Source organism: Natrix helvetica (genome assembly GCF_964273705.1).
Source record: "Natrix helvetica genome assembly, chromosome: 8".
NCBI lineage: Eukaryota > Metazoa > Chordata > Lepidosauria > Squamata > Natricidae > Natrix > Natrix helvetica.
In genome coordinates, this window is record NC_138559.1 from 18,784,246 (window position 1) to 18,804,777 (window position 20,532).

Here is a 20,532-nt window from a genome sequence, read left to right on the forward strand (position 1 = left end):
TGGAAGACTGCTATCATGTATCCCCTAGTCTTTCTTTTCATTAAACTAGACATACCCAATTCCTGCAATCGTTCTTCATATGTTTACGCTTCGAGTCCCCCAATTGTCTTTGTTGCTCTTCTTTGCACTCTTTCTAGAGTCTCAACATCTTTTTTATATCGTGGTGACCAAAACCAATAATTTGAGTATTTGTGTGTATGTAGACCAAGTGCATTATTTATTGAAGGGTACAGGATGGGTTACTTTATTATTTGAAGCTATTTTGCTTCAACTGTAAGAAACGAGTTTGAAGTTTTTGAAATCCTCCTGTTGAATCATCCTTATGAGCATGGCTTGATCAAATTTATCTTTTCTACTTCTGTCACTGATAGCAGCTTTTCCGGACTTCAATTTCAACTCCTCCAATCTTATACATGTACTGTATAATGGTCCTCTTCTCTGTTGTTGCAATTTTGGAGAACCTTGAAAGCGTCCCCTTCTACTTTCAAAGTAACATCTGATTACATTTGAATTTGAGGAAATATTAAAAGCATCACCCTTCTTGAATCGGTCTCAAGGATGGAGAATCTGCAAGCGAAGACTTCCTGGTCTTTATACACAGTGATTTAGGATGACATCTGAGGATGACATCAAAGTTCTTGGTTCAAGCATGCTTCCAAACCAGAGTTTGTTGGTTATGTTCCTGCACCTAGGAGTAGCTCTTTGTGTCCTGTATACTTCATGAAATGATTATTTGTGTATGTATTTATTTAATTTATAGTGACCACAGAGACAGACCTTCTCCAGAAGAACGTTAACTTAAACAGTGCCTACCGTGCTATCACCAAACGACTCAATGCATGGGATAAAAATTTGGTGAGTTTTTGAAAAGTTAAATACATTTTTTAAAAAAATATTCCTTGGTTAGTTCTTGCTTAGCTTCTGCTTTGTAACGGATTATGATTGAACGGTACTTTGGGCTGAGGACATGCTGTCTAAATTAATTGTTGCTTGTCAAAAATGAGCCCGAGGAAGTGGGAGTGAAATATAAGGAACGTGAAATAAAACTAGCAGCTGTCAAAAATTCAACTTTTCTGTCATTTTACGTCTTCTCCATCCCCCCCAATAATCCAGCCAGTGTTTAGATTTCAGAGCCCATGGGGAGCATGACTGCACCTCCATACGAATGATTGCAAGTTATATTTGCGAAAGGTTGATGAAGAAATTGTACGCGATGTGAAAGGAGGGGAAAAATATTTTCCATCCTTCGGCTGCAGGAGAATCTACTGAAATAGTCATACACTCCTGGGGGGATAAATAATATAGTGCTATTTCTTCACCTGGTATTACCTTCTCCATCTCAAGACCAACCCTACCATTATGTAAAGTGGTAGATGTTGAGGTACAGTAATGTCAAGCTTTGGCTGAGCCCTGAGTCATTCTGTTTTGCTCTTTGTTTGAAGACTTCATTTTTGGTCTGGGGACATTTCTACCTCTCCTGGGCTCATAAAGCAGCCGTAGAAAATGGTATTGTCCCACCAGGATAATAAGAAGGGTAGATTTAACAAGTGATTCTAGAGCCTGTTGATGCAGGTGAAGGAGGAGAGTGCAAAAGTTGGCTTGAAACTCAACATTAAGAAAACGAAGATCATGACATTCGACCCTCACGATTCCTGGCAAATAGATGGGGAAGAAGTGGAGGTAGTGACAGATTTTATTTTCCTGGGCTCCAAGATCACCACAGATGGGGACTGCAGCCAAGAAATTAAAAGACGCTTGCTCCTGTGGAGGGAAGCTATGGCAAATCTAGCATACTAAAAAGTAAAGACACCACCCTGCCAACAAAAGTGTGTATAGTCAAGGCTATGGTTTTCCCAGTTGCAATGTATGGCTGTGAAAGTTGGACCATAAGAAAGGCTGAGCGCCAAAGAATGGAGGCCTTTGAACTCTGGTACGGAGAAGACTCCTGCGAGTCCCTTGGACTGCAAGGTGATCCAATCGGTCAGTGCTAGAGAAGATCAACCCTGACTGCTATTTAGGCCAGATCCTGAAGAGGAAACTCAAATAGTTTGGCCACCTAATGAGAAGGAAGGACTCACTGGGGAAGAGCCTCATGCTGGGAACGATTGAGGGCAAAAGAAGAAGGGGACGACAGAGAATGAGGTGGCTGGATGGAGTCAGCGAAGCAGTAAGTGTGAACTGAAATGGACTCCCGAGGATGGTAGAGGACAAGAAGGCCTGGAGGAACGTTGTCCACGGGGTTGCGATGGGTCAGACATGACTTCACAACTAACAACAACCTATTATCTTCTGTTGCCAGAATAAGGAGAATAAATATTTGGGAAAGAAAAAGATCCACTGATCAGGAGCAGAATTCAAGGGATTCTCATTTTGAGACTTGTTCATTGGTGACTGATAGGATATGGAGAACCAGGAATTTCAGCACAAACTTAAATGTCCAGACTGAAATGTGACAATTTTTTTTTTAAAAAGTGATGTTTAGTTCTACAAAAGACTGCATATTTTTAGCTCTCCACACAGATTCACTTGTCATTTTGAAAAAATAGAATAGAATATAATTCTTCAGAAAAAGTGGATAATTCACAAGAAAAACATATCAGACTCATGAGCCAATGCTGTAACAGGGAGACCTGGTGCCTATGGAGATTCTCAGTCATCCAGGTCACGGTTGTCCCTAAGTTGATTTTTCAAGAGGCAACTGGACTTTCTGGTTTTTCTTTGAAGACTTTTCACTCCTCATCCTGAAGCTTCTTCGCTCTTCAAAGACAAACAAGAATGTCCAGTTGCCTCTTGAAAAAGCACCTTTGGGACATGGAAACCTGGTCTTGTTCATTCATTGTTGTTGGTGACTTCAAGTTTACACAGTTCAATGCGTTATTCTTAGTGTTGTCCTCGAAGATGCTAGAAATGTCAGTTAGCAGAAAGCATTGCCATACACATTTGGGTAGACAAACAGTAAACAATCACGGGGAACCCCTGACAACTTCACTGATTTTCAGTAGGATTGCAGGTATATTAAAGAAACGGTTTGGTGTATTGCTCTGATTTTGGCTTGCTTTCATGTCCTGCATAATTGGATACCAAAGATAAGATTGAGCTGCCTCTCCGTTGATTGCCCAGTGGTCAGGATGGTCTTGCCCAGTTTTGATTCCGGATGCTTTCAATTACTGGGTCTGGAAATCATCACAGTTGCTTGTGGGGTTTGAAGAATAATTCCAGATGGAATATTGAAGAACTGGGAGTTAGCACAGAAACTTTCCTACAGCGTAAAGGGAATTTGTTAAAGTCGAATGAATCGGTGGAAAGTTTTTCCTCTTACACGTGAACCTCCTTTGCTTTTATAGCGGGTGTGTTCTCTCAGGCAAATGCCCTACTGATAAGGAAAGTGTGGCGATGTAAAATGTTCGTTATTTAGGCCTCATCGAGATATCAAATCTAGTTTGAGATTCCAGGAGTCAATCAAGTTAATTTTTGAGTCCGACAGCCATAAACTTACAGGTAGTCCTTGAGCTACAATTTGGACCTGAACTTCTGTCACTGAGTGATTTTAATCATGCAACTGCAGGAATACAGGTAGCCCTCGACCTACGACCACAATTGAGCCTCAAGTTTCTGTTGCTAAGTGAGACAGTTAAGTGAGCTTTTCTCTATTTTATGCCCTTTCTTGCCCCAGTTGTTAAGTGAATCACTGCAACTGTTAAGGGTTCTTAAGAGGATGTGGCTTCCTCATTGATTTTGCTTGTCAGAAGGTCGCAAACACGATCCCGGGGACACGATTGTCATAAATATGAGTCCGTTCCCAAGCAGCAACAGAATTTCGATCACGTGACCATGAGGATGCGCTAAGGTCGACAGTGTGAAAAATGGTTGTAACTTTTTCAAGAATGTCGTAACTTTGGTCACTGTTTAAGTCGAGGACTACCTGTACTACAATGGTTGTAAGTGTGAGGGCTGTTCATCAGTTGCTTTTTTCAGCCAAGCTGTACCTTCAGACAGTGACGCGTTATCCTTACAAGTGGTTGTAAGTCGAGAACTATCTGCCCGCTGTTTTTCTCTACGGTGGAAATATAATGTTTCTTTTTGCTTCCAGGGTGAGAAAGCGATTGTCGTTATTTCAGATCTATGACAGCGAGCATTGTTATTTAAATGCCCTCTGCTTGCAGGTGTCTCAGCAAACAATGGAGACACCCGTAGATGCCATCTGGCTCTTCCGATCCCTGCCTGCGCTGCTGTTAGGGATCTACCGCGGGTGAGATGGAGCCTGTTCAGTCTTAACGGCACAATTCATCGCCTCTGCTTTTTCATCCCTTCCCCACGCTTTTGTGTGTCTGATCGGAGAATGATTAGAGGTGTGGTTTCGCGATGAAGGGACAATGTCCAGGCCATGGCGCTTTATATGCGTTTCGGTTCTTCTGTGTACGGCAAATAGCTATTTGCTGCTATGTGGATCAGAAGGACGATGGTTTCTTCCCTTTTTTCTCACCCTCTTTGTTATTTGTGTATTTTTGTGTGTTGGAAAGGTTGCTCTAAGATTTAAGGTGAACTTTTCAAGGCCATTGAATAAATTGGATGTCCTTTTTCCGAAGCTAGAGTGAAACAGCACCAGTCTCAGAGGGGTAAAACCGAGAGTGGGCCTACAGTACTGCATCCCTACTAGCCTGAATTTATCTGGGCTCTTTAATCTATATCAGAGGGGATCAAACCTGATTTCATTGAGGGCCGCAGGAGGGTTGTCTTTGACCTCAGAGGGCCAGGGGTGGGCATGGCTAGCTCAACGTTACTCCTGTCAGGGGCAGCTGTGCTTGCCCAAGCCCTCCGCCAGCGAAAATGGGCTCCCAAGCGCCATTTTTGGCTGCCACAACCTCCTTTCAACCCTCTGCCACTGAAAAGGGAGCTCAGAGGGACCACCTCCTGCCCTGCTGACCTCCGTTTTTACTGGCAGAGGGTTGAAGGAGCCCGTTTTCGCTGGCAGAAAACGAGCCGCTCCTTCACTGTTTCCATAGCAGCCCCATGGTCCAGATCTAAGCACCCTGTGGGCTGAATCTGGCCTTCAGTTTGACCCCCCCTGATCTATATTAATGGTTCTCTTTTCTTCGCCACGGACCCCCTCCCCTTTAAATACCCTTTGTGAGTGGCTTCTCTTCTTTCCTTTAGCTGTCTCTAGCTCAGTGTTTCTCAAGCGTGGAAACTTGAAGAGGCATGAGTTGAAGTCCACGCATCTTCAGGCTTCCAAGCTGGAGGAGCATTATTCTAACTCAGTGGTTCTCATCCTTCCCTTCACCACGAGCCCCATGTCATACCTTTTGTGGCAACGGACTCGCAAGACTTAACTCAAGATATAAAGTATAGCATTTCCTCAATGGGGACCTCCTATGAGGACATCACGGCGCCCCAGAGGTCCACAGACCACAGGTTGAGAACCACTGATCTCTACATTTGTGTTCACTTTTATTGATATATTTGTTGCTTGCCTATTTTGTGTGTGTGTGTGTGTGTGTGTGTGTGTGAACCCTAGCCCCCATATTCTGAAAAGTGCAGCTTATGCTTGTAGCTTCAACTTTTTCCAATATAATCCAACAGATCTGAGGCTGGTTTATGTATCAAAGAATTCTGGTAGGTCTTCTTTTGTTTGTTTGCGTCTTTTTTCTGCAACATTCAAGATCCATCTTGATCCATCTCTTGGTCCTGGTTACTTTACCGAGGGCCAAATTTCCTGCAGAATTAATTGGGACCCACCCCAGCAGATTTTCAGAAAAGTTTGCAACTGCTTCTTCTTCTGGCTTTGACTTAAATGGACTTTGTTGAATTGTTCTTTTGCCTGTTTGAGATTACTTTCCGGGATGGGCTGTTTTAACTGCTCCTTGTTCTTACTGTTACCGTTATTCTTATTTTTTATAGTGCTTTTATAGCCATGAATTTATGATTATAAGCCACCTTGGGAGAAATTTTGTCCTTAAAAGAGGTCTAGAAATATTTCAGGTATATCAAATGAATAAATGACAGTGATGGTCCCTGTGGGCAGAAAGGGAAAAAATAATAATAAGATGGCATCCACAACTGTGTCATTGAAGCCCTGCTCCTCCCCTTTTAATGTACAACACATGTGTGTGTCAGCCCTCTAAATTCGACCAAATTCGAAAATCAAAGACATGCAAGCTAATACTACGTATATTATAAAGTTTAACACAGGTAGTCCTCAACCTATGATCACAACTGGGAACAGGATTTCCGTTGCTAATGGCAATGGACGTTAAGTGAGTTGCGCCTGCTTTTACAGCCTTTTTGCCATGGTTATTAAGCAAATCGCCTGCAGTTGTTAAATGAATCACAGGTCTTTAAGTGAATGTGACTTCCCAAGGACTTTGCTTATCGGAAACCAGTCGGGAAAGAAGGTTGCAATTAGTGATCCCTGGGATGTTGCAACCATTGTAAATGCACACTAGTTGTCAAGCACCTGGGCTTTGATCATGTGACCGCAAAGATGTTGGGATGGCCATAATGTGAGTCACTTTTTCCAGTGTTGTCGTAGCTTCGAATGGCCACTCAATGAATGATTGTAAGTCAAGGACTACCTGTATATCAAATGTTATAGTAACAGAATCTTGCAAGTCTTAATGCACCTTCCCCCATCCTCCCTTTTTCTTGATGGGAAGCAGGGAGGGTCATGTCTCAGATGCTTTCTCAAATCGCATTCCTGTCCCAGACTCGTATTTCTTTTATCTCACCATTGTCTTGGTTGCTGTTCTTCCTCCTGTTCCTCAAGGTTATTCCTTCTGCCCATCACACACAAGAAAAGAGCAGGGCTTGGATTACATGGCTTCAGAAGCCATCTTGCCATTTTTGTCTCCTCCCACCACCCCACCACCACCACCACCACCGTCTCCACCATCACAAATGACCTTGGAAACCATGCAGATTTAAAGTCATGCATGGCTCCTTGACTTAATCTTGGAAGCCACCTACGACGATCCTCCAGGTTCTTGACTGGGATAATCTCGGTTTTCCCTGGCAGCCTGATGGATGAGGAAGACGAGGTCGGAGGGGAGAGAGTGAAATGCCAAAAGAACAAAGCAATGGCCACCTGTTTTGAATCGGGAGCCCACTGTCTGCTAATGACCCATGGCAGATTAGGCCCAAGGGAATGTGAATTTAGGAGAAACATTTTTCCTGTTCTTGAGTGGTGGGGTGGTCTAGAGGTGGAGCACTCGCTTCACCATCGGGAGGCTGTGAGTTCGATCCTAGGTAGAGGCAGATATGCGGGGTAGAATCTGGGCACAGCGAGGCTATATCTGCTGAAAAAAAACACCTCTGCATTGGCCAACAGGAAGGGCATCCGGCCAGTAAACATTCACCTTCTTTCAATTGCCCAGACTCTACTCCACAAGGGATTATGGGGCTGTTAAAAGACGATGATGATGTTTTGTCCTGTTCTTGTTCTTAACCAGCTTGGAATGTAGGCGGAACAGGAAAGATGCTGCCAGCCAAGGTTTCAGAGCCACCCGCAGGCTGATCCAGAGGCAAGTGAGAAGTTTTTATGAAGGGAAGGCGAGGGACTAATAATAACAAATGCAAACACGGAGAGAAGATGGTTTGGGATGGGGCCCATGCGAAGGAAGTAGCCCAGAGCAAAGCAGGATGATGGGATGGGGAGTCGCTTGCAAAAAGCGGTTTTCAGAAATATGGTAAACTTAAGTCAGCAAAATAATTCCTGCGTTGGAACAGCCATCTCTGTTTCCCCAAAGTATCTAACCAGAATCTAACCACGATCAATTCCTTAGATTCCCACAAAAGCAGTAAGTAAAGTCTCTGGGAGACAACCACAGTTAATTTAGCAAATAGAGGGAGGTATAGGCTATACCTGAAATCGAATTTTGCTTGTGGTCGTTTTGACATGCCAGCATTCATTTTGAGAGACAAGGTTCAATTAGTGGGACATGGCTTTAAAGAACATGTTAATAGGCCATTTGTGGGGCATCTCCCAGTTCTAAGGATAAGTACGACATCCTCTTCTTCGTGCTCACCAATTCATCCCCTGGGTAGTCGTAGTGTGAATTGTAGCACTATCCCGTTTGGAGAAGTGGGAGGACATGTAGGAAGGCGAGAACTTTAAAGAACCCAAGGATTCTGAAGGCTAACCAGCCCTTCCAAGAATAATTCCTCTCTCAGGCATCCTTTTACCTCCTGTCAATGGATGTGGCATTACTGTTTCATTGGGATTAGCTTGGGAGATGGGGGAGTTCAGTTCCCAGAGTCACCTTCACTCATAATTCCGTACCTGTTTCCATACCAGCTCCTGACTTCATTTCCGTACCTGTTTGAAAATAAAGCAAGTGTCTACAGCCAACGCCCAACTGCAACAGTCAGTTATTTTCTTTTTCTTTTGCCGGGATTGCCTTTCTTTAGAACAAGCGAATCCCGGGGAGGTTTTGCCCATCACTTCCAAAGGCAGCTTCAGGGTCCACGCCCCGCTTGTTGCAAGAGTTGGGGGGCTTCAAAATGCGGGGTTGCCTCTGGACATCAGGCAGCACCTGACGTCTGAGTGTCCGTCATATTTCAAAATATACTCGGAGGAAATTCCTAGTGGGGCCTAATCTTAGTATACCCCCTTCTTCATCCCTGCACATGGGGTCTCTTTGCAAGACTGCATGTTTCAGTGAAGAAAGAAAGAAAAAAGAAAGGAAGAGAGGGAGGGAGGGAAGGGAAGGAAAAGAAAGGAGAGGAAAGGAAGGTGGAAAGGAAAGGAAGAAAAAAGAAGACAGGAAGAAAAAGGAAGGAAAGAAGAAAGGAAGGAAGGAAGGAAGGAAGGAAAGAAGAAAAGAAGGAAGGAAGGAAACCCTTGCTTGTGGAAACCTATTTTCTTAGGAAACGAATTTAGCTGAATGGTGGGCAAGATATTTTAGCTTTCCATCTGCAGAATGTTTTAAAATCCAGGGGAACATTCAAACATTCAGCACTGCACTTATAGGCAAAAGGGTTATAGTCCTGGGACCGTTGTATATATGATTAGATTGGCAGTTGGAAAAGCAATTGTTGGAAATGCTATTCCCTTTCTTATAGGCTCAGCCCTTACAAACCAACCAGCAGCTTTTCAACCTACATCAAAATGAGATTGCTATTTTTGGCAGAGCTGTCTGTTTCCCAAGAATGCTGGGCAGTCAGCAGTCACCTGTTCTTTATGAGCTCTGCAGAACAGTGGTCTCTCTCAAATGATCTTTAATTACATTTATCTGTATTATGAACAACTGAACAACTCCTTGCAGAGTGCTTTTACTGGGATCCACTTTCTTAGTATTGTAAATAACATCTGCTTGCCCAGGGAAGGCAGGCAAGAGGAAAACAATTGGCTAACCTTATTTGCGCCAGACTGAAACCAAGTCTGACTTTAACTCCATTTAATTTCAGTTTAGCCTGAAAGGGAGCCTTGCCTTTAAGTGAGAACTTAATGAGAACAGTCCAAATGCCCACTCTAACTTTTAAGAGGAAGTGATGGAACTGGAGACCCTATAGAACCAATGCATAAATGGTATAGGACATTTGTACATCCTGCTTGAACAAGGGGTTGTACTTAGAAGACCTCCAAGGTCCCTGTCCTATTCCTATTCCTATTCCTATTCCTATTCCTATTCCTATTCCTATTCCTATTCCTATTCCTATTCCTATTCCTTTTCCTATCCCTATCCCTATCCCTATCCCTATCCCTATCCCTATCCCTATCCCTATCCCTATCCCTATCCCTATCCCTATCCCTATCCCTAACCTATTCTATGATGGGGACTTTTCAAGGGGACCTTTAAAATTATAATCATGTTTCAATCAAGAGCATTTCCTTTTAGAATTTTTAGAATTTAGAATAACAGAGTTGGGAGGAATCTTGGAGGGCTAGTCCAACTCACGCAGGAAACCCTATACCATTTCAGACAAATGGCTGTCCCCATCTCTTCTTAAAAACTGTTGGAGAATTCACAACTTCTGGAGACAAGTTGTTCCACTGGTCAATTGATCTAACTGTCAGGAAATTTCCTCATAGTTCTAGGTTGCTTCTCTCCTTGCTTAGTTTCCATTTTATGTGACTAAACAGGAAATATAGACCACCTTGTAAGTAGGTTTCACGAATGACTGTTGATTTCAGCAAATGGCTAAATCAGATTGGCTATATTATATATTATGATCCCAGGATGGATCACTAGACAAAAAAATGAAACAGAGGGGGGAAATTTGCAATTAAAATCTGCAGAACAGTGATTGGGTGGTCATGAAAATCTAGAATAGATAATGGTGCAGGCCATTTTCTCCAAACCATTATTTGCAAGCCAAAATCTGAAGAATGCTAATCATATCCATAATTTATAATCTCCAAAGTAAATATGGCATCTAACCTCCTTTATATGACTCCAGTGCTATGCAGAAGATCATTACAAAGGTAAGGAGGTTTAAATCATATATCCCATTCCCCTCTTTCCCTTCCAGTATGAAATGGCTTCTCTTCTGCATGCTTGTGCCATATTAGTCAAAGCTTATTTTCCCCAATGCATGCATGTTTTGTAATTTTTTCCCGTCTCCCCTAATTGGTAACTTTCTCATGCCTTAGAGCTTAAGATTGTTATCTCTTCCTTTTAGAATATCTATCATTATTCCAGACAATTGCTTTAGTCTGGCAAGATTAATGTCTAGCCCAAAGAACCAAGAGTGACATGCAGAGTTACTTATGAGTAGTTCCTTTATTGTTGTTCGCCTACAGACAAAATCTTGCCAGACTAAAGCAATTATCTGCCATCACTATAGAATAATCTTTGATTGTTAGGGAGGGTTCGACCTTGCTCTCTTCTTGCCTGCCAGGCATTCCAAGTCCCTCTGTCTCTTTGCCCTCTGGGAAAGAGCTCTTCCCCCCCTGGGACTCCCGACTACATTCCACTGCAGCTTCGCTAATAAACCCTATAAACTTTGACTTCATTGTGTTTCTACTGCTTTTGCACACCCACATTTCAGTGTGGTAAGATAGGGACTCCATTCTTAACTTCTACTGAACACAACTTCAACTCTTTGGATCTTCCCTTCTCAAACGTTTTCTCTCTGGGAGCAGAACTAGATCATTTTGTAGGTCAACTAACTGGCCACATTTAGTGCATCCTCCCATTTTTCTTCTGTGTTTATGGTGACACAAACACAAAGTCCTAATGGGATGAACTAGAAGTTTCTGAACTCATCCCTCGGTATCCAGATTCTGAAGAAACATTTCTTCTCACTTGGCGCAATTTGGTTCTGTAGGCATGTCACTGAAACATATAGCTTTGCTTAAAACAATTTTGTCTGAATTCAATTTATATGTAAATCATGTTAGTGTACCCATAAGGACAAGAAGTTAAAAGCCACCCCTGAGTTTCAGTGTTTGGTCAGAGTTTGTATTCTCTGCAGGAGCCAAGGCAGAACAGAAAGAAATGGGTGGCCAAAGAGTAAAAAATTAAAGCCCCTAACTTCATCTAATTTAATTTACATATTAAATGAGATGGGAAAGAAGAAGTGACCACAAACAAGGGTAGAAGCATGTCATATTTTGTCAATGGTCCAAAGATCAGCAATAAGTCCACGTGCAACATATTTTTTCTTTATATAGAATAGAATAGAATAGAATAGAATAGAATAGAATAGAATAGAACAGAACAGAACAGAACAGAACAGAATAACAGAATTGGAAGGGATCTTGGAGGTCTTCTAGTCCAACCCCCTGCTTAGGCAGGAACCCTACACCACATCATATGTGAGAGTTCCCCTAAATCTGATTGGCTATAGACATTAATCCCATGATTTCCTTTGGATCAACCAAAGATTGTTTGATCAAAACAAAACAAAAAACAAAGTAATGCTCACATTAGAGAAATTTGAAGAAATACAAATTATGAATTGTGCCATATATAGATTAACTCATTGTTCGGTGCATCTAAGATATTCTACGTCCTCTCAATCTTGGTTAATGCTCAGCAGGAATCAGTTTGATTTAGGATAAGCAGGAAGTAATTAATCCATTTACACTTCCAGATCATCATTAAATAATACAGGCACAAGCAAAGGCTTTTTCCTTTCACTGCTCTCAATCAGATTATTGTTCGTTTCATCAGTCGGACTTTTGACCTTCTTTGTCACGTTTTCCTAAGATGAAGAGACTTGCCAGCCCTTGAAGCTGCTGCTCCATCCTCTGTGGTTCTTTGTGAACACCTGTACCTTAAAACATGGCCTTTTAACATTTCTCCCACTCGGAACCCAGGCCCCCAGGTATGCCAAAACCTTGTGTTTTTATTTCATTCCTATTTTAATCCTGCCTCGCTCACGTGCGGCGGGAAAAGCCTCCTCTCCATTCCACCCAAGTGACTCCCAGACTCCCTTTCCGGTTTCGAAACACCGCGGAAGCAATCCCCACCTTGTTCTTTTAAGCGTATGATCTCGGTGTCCGAACCAAAGCTGTTCCAGGCGGTGCAGTTGTAAATGGTCTGGAAGTCCGCCCGCACGATGTTGCTGATGGTTAAGGTGGAGATGACACCTTCATCGGTGCTGACGGTTTCTACTGTGTATCGCCCCGAAGTTCCGGACTCCAAGACGTTTTCCTTCCATGACCAGGCCTGCAGATTAAAACCAATTATAATCCCTCAGGCTTTTTAGCTACTATCCTCACGGCATAACAACAGAGTAGGAAGGGACCTTGGAGGTCTTCTGCAGTAGTGACCAAATCATATGTATGCTTATATATGTATGGCCCTCAACTTACGACCATAATTGAGCCCAAAAGCTACCTTGCTAAGTGAGACAGTTTTTCAGTGAGCTTTGCCCCATTTTATGACCTTGCTTTGTCACCATTGCTAAGTGAGTCATTGTTGTTACGTTGGTAACATGGTTTTTAAGTGAATCTAGCTTCCCCATTGACTTTACCGTGGGAAGAGCTGTGCTGGTGCAGTGGTTAGAGTACAGTACTGCAGGCTACTTCTGCTGACTGCCGGCTGTCTGCAATTTGGTAGTTCGAATCTCACTGCTCAATATTGACTCAGCTTTCCATCCTTCTGAGGTGGGTCAAATGTGGACCCAGTTTGTTGGGGGCAAGAGGCAAGAAGTTGTGAATGCCCCAACACTGGAAGTCTTTAAGAAGATGTTGGATAGCTATTTGTCTGAAACGGTATAGGGTTTCCTGCCTAGGCAGGGGGTTGGACTAGAAGACCTCCAAGGTCCCTTCCAACTCTACTATTGTATTGTATTGTATTGAAACCTCTTAGAGAAGGCTGTAAAGCTCTTGTGAAGTGGTATATCAGTCTAAGTGCCATGGCTATCAACAGATAAAGCCTTAGGTCAGCAAGATTCATAAAAGAAAAATGCCACCTTGATCCAAAGTTTGCATTTTGTCTACAAATATATGGACGATGCTACTACAAAACCCCTTAGAGAGGACTGTAAAAGCACTGTGAAGCGGTATATAAGTCTAACTGCTATTGCTATGCCCCATGTCATTCACAGCTTGTGGAGGACCCAAACTCACGATTCGGTCTGGTGGAGGCGTGCTGCGGATGAAGCATTTGATCTGGCCCTTTTCTCCGTGGAGAGCATGCTGGGTCTGTGTGCTGGAGATGATAGGAGGCCCTGGGAAGGAAGGAGAGAGAAAGTGGTGATGAAAGAGTGCTTTACAGATAATCCTTGACTTACAATCGTTCATTCAGAGACCAAAGTTACATTGGCACTGAAAAACCAGACTTACAGCTGGTACCTCAGACTTATGACTTTTGAAAATCCTGACTTACAGCTGGTCCTCAAACTTATGACTTTTGTAGGTCAACTAGCTGGTCATATTTAGAACGTCATCCCATTTCTCCACGGTGCTTATGGTGGCACAAACACAAAATGGTAATGGGATGAACTTGGAATGCTTGAACTCATTCTTCTGGGCCTTTTCATCCTCCAGAGGGTCATGTAGTCTAAATTTTGGGGCTTGGCAACCAGCATATATTTACGATGGTTGTGACATCCTGGGGCCATTTGCAATTTACCCAGCCAGCTTCTGACAAGCAAAGTCAAGCTGGATTCGCTTAACAACTGTGGCAAAAATGTCTTAAAATTAGGCATGACTCACTTAATAAATGCTTAGCAACAGAAATTCTGTTTCCAGTTGCGGTCGTAAGTTAAAGGACTTCCTGCATTTTGATTTATTCTTTTCTTTTCCTGATCAATGCAGAAACCGTGGAGGTTTTTTTTTTTTTAAAGTTCACAATTCCATTTGAATGTGTGCCACTCAAGGCAACTGAAGCTTAACCTGTCAATCCTTCTTGCCAATTATGGTTTTTTTTTTAATTCTTGGGTTGAAGCAGTGTGGCAAAATTGGAATTCTAACTGAGGAACGTCATGAAAAGAACGGCTCTTCTCTTCTTTTAAATCTGCTGAAAGGCTGGAATAGCTGAGGTGACCAGCAGGGGGCACTACAGCACAATACAAAAACAAAACCCCTTTCCATCTTCTGTCTAACCGGCAGGGCAGTCAGTCTAACATCGGCAAAAACCAAAGAGGCTGATTCTTAAATAAGAAGCATTAGCAATCAAAATGGAATAAGCAAAGAGAGGATTAGGTGGGGTGTATCTCTCCGAGGGCACTTGGTGCTTAACTTCATTCCCTAATCACTGATGACTGGAGTAATTTTAGTGTTCCCATAGAGCAGGGGTGTCCAAACTTGGGAACTTTTAAGACTTGTGGATTTCAACTCCCAGAATTCTGGGAGTTGAAGTCCACAAGTCTTAAAGTTCTCAAGTTTGGACACCCCTGCCATAGAGCAGCTAATGTCATGATGGATTATTACAAAGTTTAGGGGCTAGGTATGAGCAGCAGGAACTGGGTATGTTTAGTCTAATGAAGAGAAGGACTAGGGATGACATGATAGCAGTCTTCCAATATTTGAGGGGCCTGTCACAGCGAAAGTGTGTGTGTGTGTGTGTGTGTGTGTGTTTTGGGGGTGGGGATCTACCTATTCTCCAAAGAGCCTGATGGCAGGACAAGAAGTAATGGATGAAAGATTATCAAATAAATATTTCACTTAGAACAGGGGTGTCCAAACTTGGGAACTTTAAGACTTGTGGACTTCAACTCCCAGAATTCCCCAGCCAGCCATGCTGGCTGGGGAATTCTGAGAGTTGAAGTCCACAAGTCTTAAAGTTCCCAAGTTTGGACACCCCTGACTTAGAACAAAGGAGAAATTTCCTGAAATTGAAAACACTCAGTGCAACGGCTTGCCTCCAGAAGTTATGAATGCTCCATCACTGAAGGTGCTTAAGAAATGACAGGACAGTCATTTATCCAGAATTTGCCTAGGGCCTCCTGCTTGAGCAGCGGGTTGGACTAGAAGACCTCCAAGATCCCTGCCAATTCTGCTATTATGTATTCTATTCTTTAGCCAGTCTTATCGCCCTATTGGTATGCTGTATTTGCATCCAAACAGGACAAAGGCACTCCTGCTGTAGATGCAAGAGGTGGCAAAAGACCCTGTGAGACCCCCCCCCCCAATGAGAAAGCAGAAGCATCTTTACCAGTTTCACCTTGAATACGGCCCACCAATGAGGTGCGACTTTTAAAGTAGGGTGGACTTCACAATTGAGTTATTAACCTGAATAACGTTACCCTGATTAAGTTAGGGGGCTTGCCTTGAGCCCTCATTGGAAATGCTGTTTGTTGTTTTCATTTTGCAGACCATCCCATTAAGGGGGTGTTGGAAGTCAAAACCCACCCCTCTCCTAGAGAAATGAAATATTTTAGGCTATATTAAAAAGGCAGAATATTTCCCCTTAAAAGGGAAGTAGAAACTCAAGAGAGGCAGAAACTCAGCCGCCCCCACCTTTGTCAATGGAGCATTAAAAGCCTGAGCCGGTCTATTCTACATAGCGAAGGTAGGATTAACCCTCTACAGAAACTCATCACAAGGCACCAGGTAAAATTACATCAGCCAGCAAGGCATCGAAACTTGGACCCAAAGCACAGCCTACAGAGTTGCCCCTGCATGGTCCCATCAGAATACAAGCTCAAGATCAAAGCCCAGAGAGGGCATAAAACCAGGGCTTTCAGCATCTCACTCTTTTCCCTCTTCACCCAACATCCGGAAGCCTGTGATCCTCTTTTTCTGTTCAGGAGCTCAAGCCATGGGATCCTGTTCACCATTAAGCCATCTTTCCAAGCAGCCTCCGTGTTTCTAGTTTTATTATTTATTTATTATTCATATTTATAGACCGCCCCCTCTCCCGAAAGGGACTCGGGGCGGTGTACAGTCACTAAAATACGTTATAAAATACATACAAAACAGTTAAATAATTAAATACGTAGGTGGAGGAGGTTGCAAGACTGTACATAGAATAATAAATATTAAATATAGTATATAGTGTATTAAAAACTTTTTAAAACCCCAAACCCAATTAAAATGAATAAATCCCCGGGAGGTAGAACTAAGAAAGTGCCAGGCCAGCTGATTGAAATAGGTGAGTCTTTAACTTTTGCCGGAAGGAACGGAGGTCGGTGGTAGTTCGAATGTCAGGGGGGAGGTCATTCCAGAGGGTTGGGCCCATCACAGAGAAGGATCTTTTCCCTTGCTTGGAACTGAACCCAGAAGGACTTTTCTTCCAACAGGGGCGCAGGCGAAGAAGAAGAAGCAAAAGGAAAGGCTACGAGTGGGTCTGCAAAGGCTAAACATCTTGCCTTTACGAGGACGATAAGGAAACATGGCCAGGGGTTAATTCTCCTAAAAAAGGAACAGCTCAGCAATGTGCTGAGGGAGGGAGGGAAATAGACTTTTTGGAATTCAGGAACGGGCGTCTCATGCCCCAGTGGGCAGAATCAACTTGTAGAAGCTGCCAATCTCTTTGTCGCCTGGCATTTGGTGCATGAGCGTTAGGCCATCTCCAGGCAGCTAAAGCCTTCAGACAGTGTTGCCATGGATATAAATGGCGGCACGATTGGTTGCCGTTATTTTTAGGACTTCGCTGCCAATTTATTTGTACAGCCCAGAAGCAGAAAAAAAGGAGAGGGGGAAAAAAAGAGAGAAAAAGAGAAAAAAAAAACAACACCTCACAAAACAAACCTTAAAAAAGAGTGGCAGATTGGTGACTTCAGGGCCTTTAACTGAAATCAAATGAAGGCCAAAAAAGTAACCCTGGAGGGAAAGGCATAAATGAATGATATTATTTCTTTTGAAGCCGTTGCTTGTGTTTTCGGGAGAAACATTCCTTTCGTTCAATAACTTTTTATTCAGACAAGAATCTGTCCCAGTTAAATGCAGCAGAGGGGGGGGGGGGAAGCGGCATTCCTGCTCCTTTTCTTATCATGCGTGCATTCAGGCGGCAAATGTGTGCTTGGGTTTTGCTATTTCTTTCGCACAACAGGCATTTTGAAGTGTGGTGGTCACGGGAATTTCAACTGCTGGGGTTTTTCAGTGATCAACCCCAAAGATTTAAAACTTTTTTTAAAAAAAAAGTGGGGCAATTTAGTGCCCTGAGGACCAGCAATATTTCATATTTGTGTCTCCACTCCAACAAGAGTTGAAGACCGATGTCTCATTTCTGATCCTCTAACACTTTTTTAAAAAAAGTATCAGGTTGATAACCCAAGACACTAGAGGTGAATTTAAAATAAATAAATAAATGATGATGATGATGATGATGATGATGATGATAATAACAATAATAACAACAACAACAACAACAACAACAACTATTCCAGGACTTAAAAATTGAAATTTAACTATTATGGCACAAACCAGCAGTGGTAATTCCAGTGGTAATTGGCACACTGGGTGCTGTTCCAAAAGCACTGGAATTACATTTAAAACAGTTAAAAATGGTCAAAATCACCATCAGTCAAATGCAAAAGGCCGCACTGCTTGGATCCGCACACATATTACGAAAATACATTACGATGTCCTAGGCCCCTGGGCGGGGCCCCACTAGTAATCAATGCCAAATACGGCAAAACAACTGGCCGCTGTGATACAATTCTGTTGTTGTTGTTGTTGTTGTTGACAACAACAACAACAACAACAACAACAACAACAACAACAACAACAATAATGCAATCATTTTGTCATATCTGCAGATATTTTTTTCCCAAAAAATAAAAAATCCAGTGAGGGATAAATTTGAAAATTGATTTCTTTTGGTCTTCTTAATTTTCCAGCCTTAATTCTCCTTTATCCCGTTTCTGCATGTGTTTGGGTATGTGTGTGTCTCTGTGTGTATTTGTATAATCATTTATACATTTGTGTGCACTTTGCTATCGGTATTTATTGACATAAGGAATGTTCCATTATTTTCTCTAATATGTATGCTCATTTTGGTGAACTTTTTAAGTTGTTCAGACTTCAGCTCCTGAATGAAAAACCAGATTTAGTCCCAATCACATCAATGATGGCAGCAGAAATATTTCGAAAAGGGCAGATTTTAAAATCTGAGTTTTAAACACGTAGACTAGTTTGAACAGGTGAAATGAAGGAAACCTGCATTAAAACAATATACTGTTTTAATTTATCTGTACCCAACAGACACAGTTGGCTTTCATTTGTTGCCTACCTGTATTTTACTGCTGATAGTTTATGTTTTCCCAATCATAAAAGACATCTATTAAGGAGGGATAGAGAGTTGGATCCTATTTATTTATTTACTAGATTGTCTTTATCCTGCCTTTATTACTTTATAAGTAACTCAAGGCAGTGAACATACATAATATTCCTTTTTTCTTCCTCCCCCCCCCCCAATAACAACCCTATAAAGTTGGTTGATCTAAGAATGAATGCCTGGCATAAAGTCACCTGGAGGCCTAAGGCGGGGCTAGAACTCACACTCCCGGTTTCTAGGACAGAACCTTAATCACTAGACCAGGGGTGTCCAAACTTGGGAACTTTAAGACTTGTGGACTTCAACTCCCAGAATTCCTATTTTTCTACTTGCATTTCTACATGCTTTCAAACTGCTAGGTTGGCAGAAGCTGGGACAAGTAAGGGAAGCTCACTCCGTTATGTGGCGCTAGGGATTCGAACCACCGAGCTTTCTGATCTACAAGCTCAGCATCTTACCCACTGAGCCACTGTGTCCCTACTTAAATCTTAAAACCATCTAAAATACTGAATTTTGAATATGGCTTGCATGTATTGCTTAAAAGAATCCCAGATACCATCAAGTCCTCAAAAGTCAGCCGATGAAGCCATTAGGACCCACAATTTAATTCCTATCCACCATGGCCAGCTCGAGAAGAAACTTCACTCTTGCGCAATTCCAAAAATGTTGTTTCTTTCCTTCTCCACTCCCTTTCTGCAAACAACAAAGGGCCTTTAATCCTTCTCCTTTATCCCCATCAATTAGGATTGCCCATTGCCTTTATGTGTGAGAAAATCCTTTCCCCAGGTGGAAATAAAAGAAATCTTGACATCTTATAAGAAATCCATTTTGATGCAAGCTTCTGCCAATCCAGATAAACAGTGCAGGGGGCGGGTGGGCGGGTGGGGGGAGACCCTTGATATTTGCCAGTAAGAAAGATATTATTGTGCGCTGCCCAGATGTAATAATAAGGATAAATGTCTATTGCCAGGAAGGGTAGCTAGAACGCAATCAATTTGCTGCCAAGCATCCTTTCCACTGATAATTCTTCTCCTGTTTATATCCCGCACGTTAGACAGTGATGTTAATAAAGGAAACCTCCACAAACAATCCAAGTTAATGCACAGAAGGAAAAAAAACCTGATAATTGCCCCAGCAGTACAGAAGCAAGAATCGAGGAAGCAGAAATAATATCTGTTTACCCACAAACATCTATGGCTTTGTTCAATGCGTGTAAAATCCATTTCCAGTAAGCAGAAACCCCTTCAGCTCAGGGAAAAGGCTCAGATCTTATGCTCTACCCTGGAGGGTTGTTGTTGTTTTTAAATCAGGGGCTCATAACTCAGGCCAGAGATCCAGATACATGAAGGGCTCTGTTAGTCTTTTGTCTATATCAGGGGTGTCCAAAGTTGGAAACTTTAAGACTTGTGGACTTCAACTCCCAGAATTCCCCAGCCAGCCATGCTGGCTGGGGAATTCTGGGAGTTGAAGTCCACAAGTCTTAAAGTTCCCAACTTTGAACACCCCTGGTCTATATTGATTAACATTGGAGACTTAATTAATTGCAGAGGTGGTATTTCAGACGGTTCGGACCAGTTCACTCAAACCGCTAGTGGAAATCGCGAATGGGCCTACCCACCCAGCCCGGCTCTATACCGTCCTATTTAGGCACGTTTTCAGGCCAAAGCGCATGCGGGAAGGCCGAGCCCATGCGTGGATGGTTCACATTTGCAAACCGATAGGGAAAGTAAGTGACTACCACCCCTGTTAATGAAATACCTCCCTGTGCAACATCTTGTCAAGACAATGGCATGTCCTTTTATCCTAAACATCCAGACTCCAGCATCCCCATTTCAAGCAAGACAGTTGTGTGATAAGCACATATTGGCTCTTAGATGTGCAACAAAGACAGGGAACAAGGAAATTTAAGCTCTATTCAGCT

At 42.6% G+C, this 20,532-nt stretch overlaps 1 protein-coding gene across 4 annotated transcripts in view; it reads right to left on the bottom strand.

Annotated features, from left to right (window-relative positions):
* KIRREL3 (kirre like nephrin family adhesion molecule 3) overlaps positions 1–20,532 on the bottom strand; it is a 694,474-nt gene that overhangs the window by 45,950 nt on the left and 627,992 nt on the right. For 3 of the 4 annotated variants that reach the window (XM_081961291.1, XM_081961292.1, XM_081961294.1), the window contains exons 11-13: positions 13,517–13,617; positions 12,413–12,611; positions 8,276–8,311 (exon numbers count right to left, since the gene is read on the bottom strand). In XM_081961291.1, coding sequence (XP_081817417.1) covers positions 8,276–8,311; positions 12,413–12,611; positions 13,517–13,617 — 336 coding nt within the window. The remainder of the gene's footprint in view (positions 1–8,275; positions 8,312–12,412; positions 12,612–13,516; positions 13,618–20,532) is intronic. The other variant, XM_081961293.1, reaches the window with a different exon arrangement.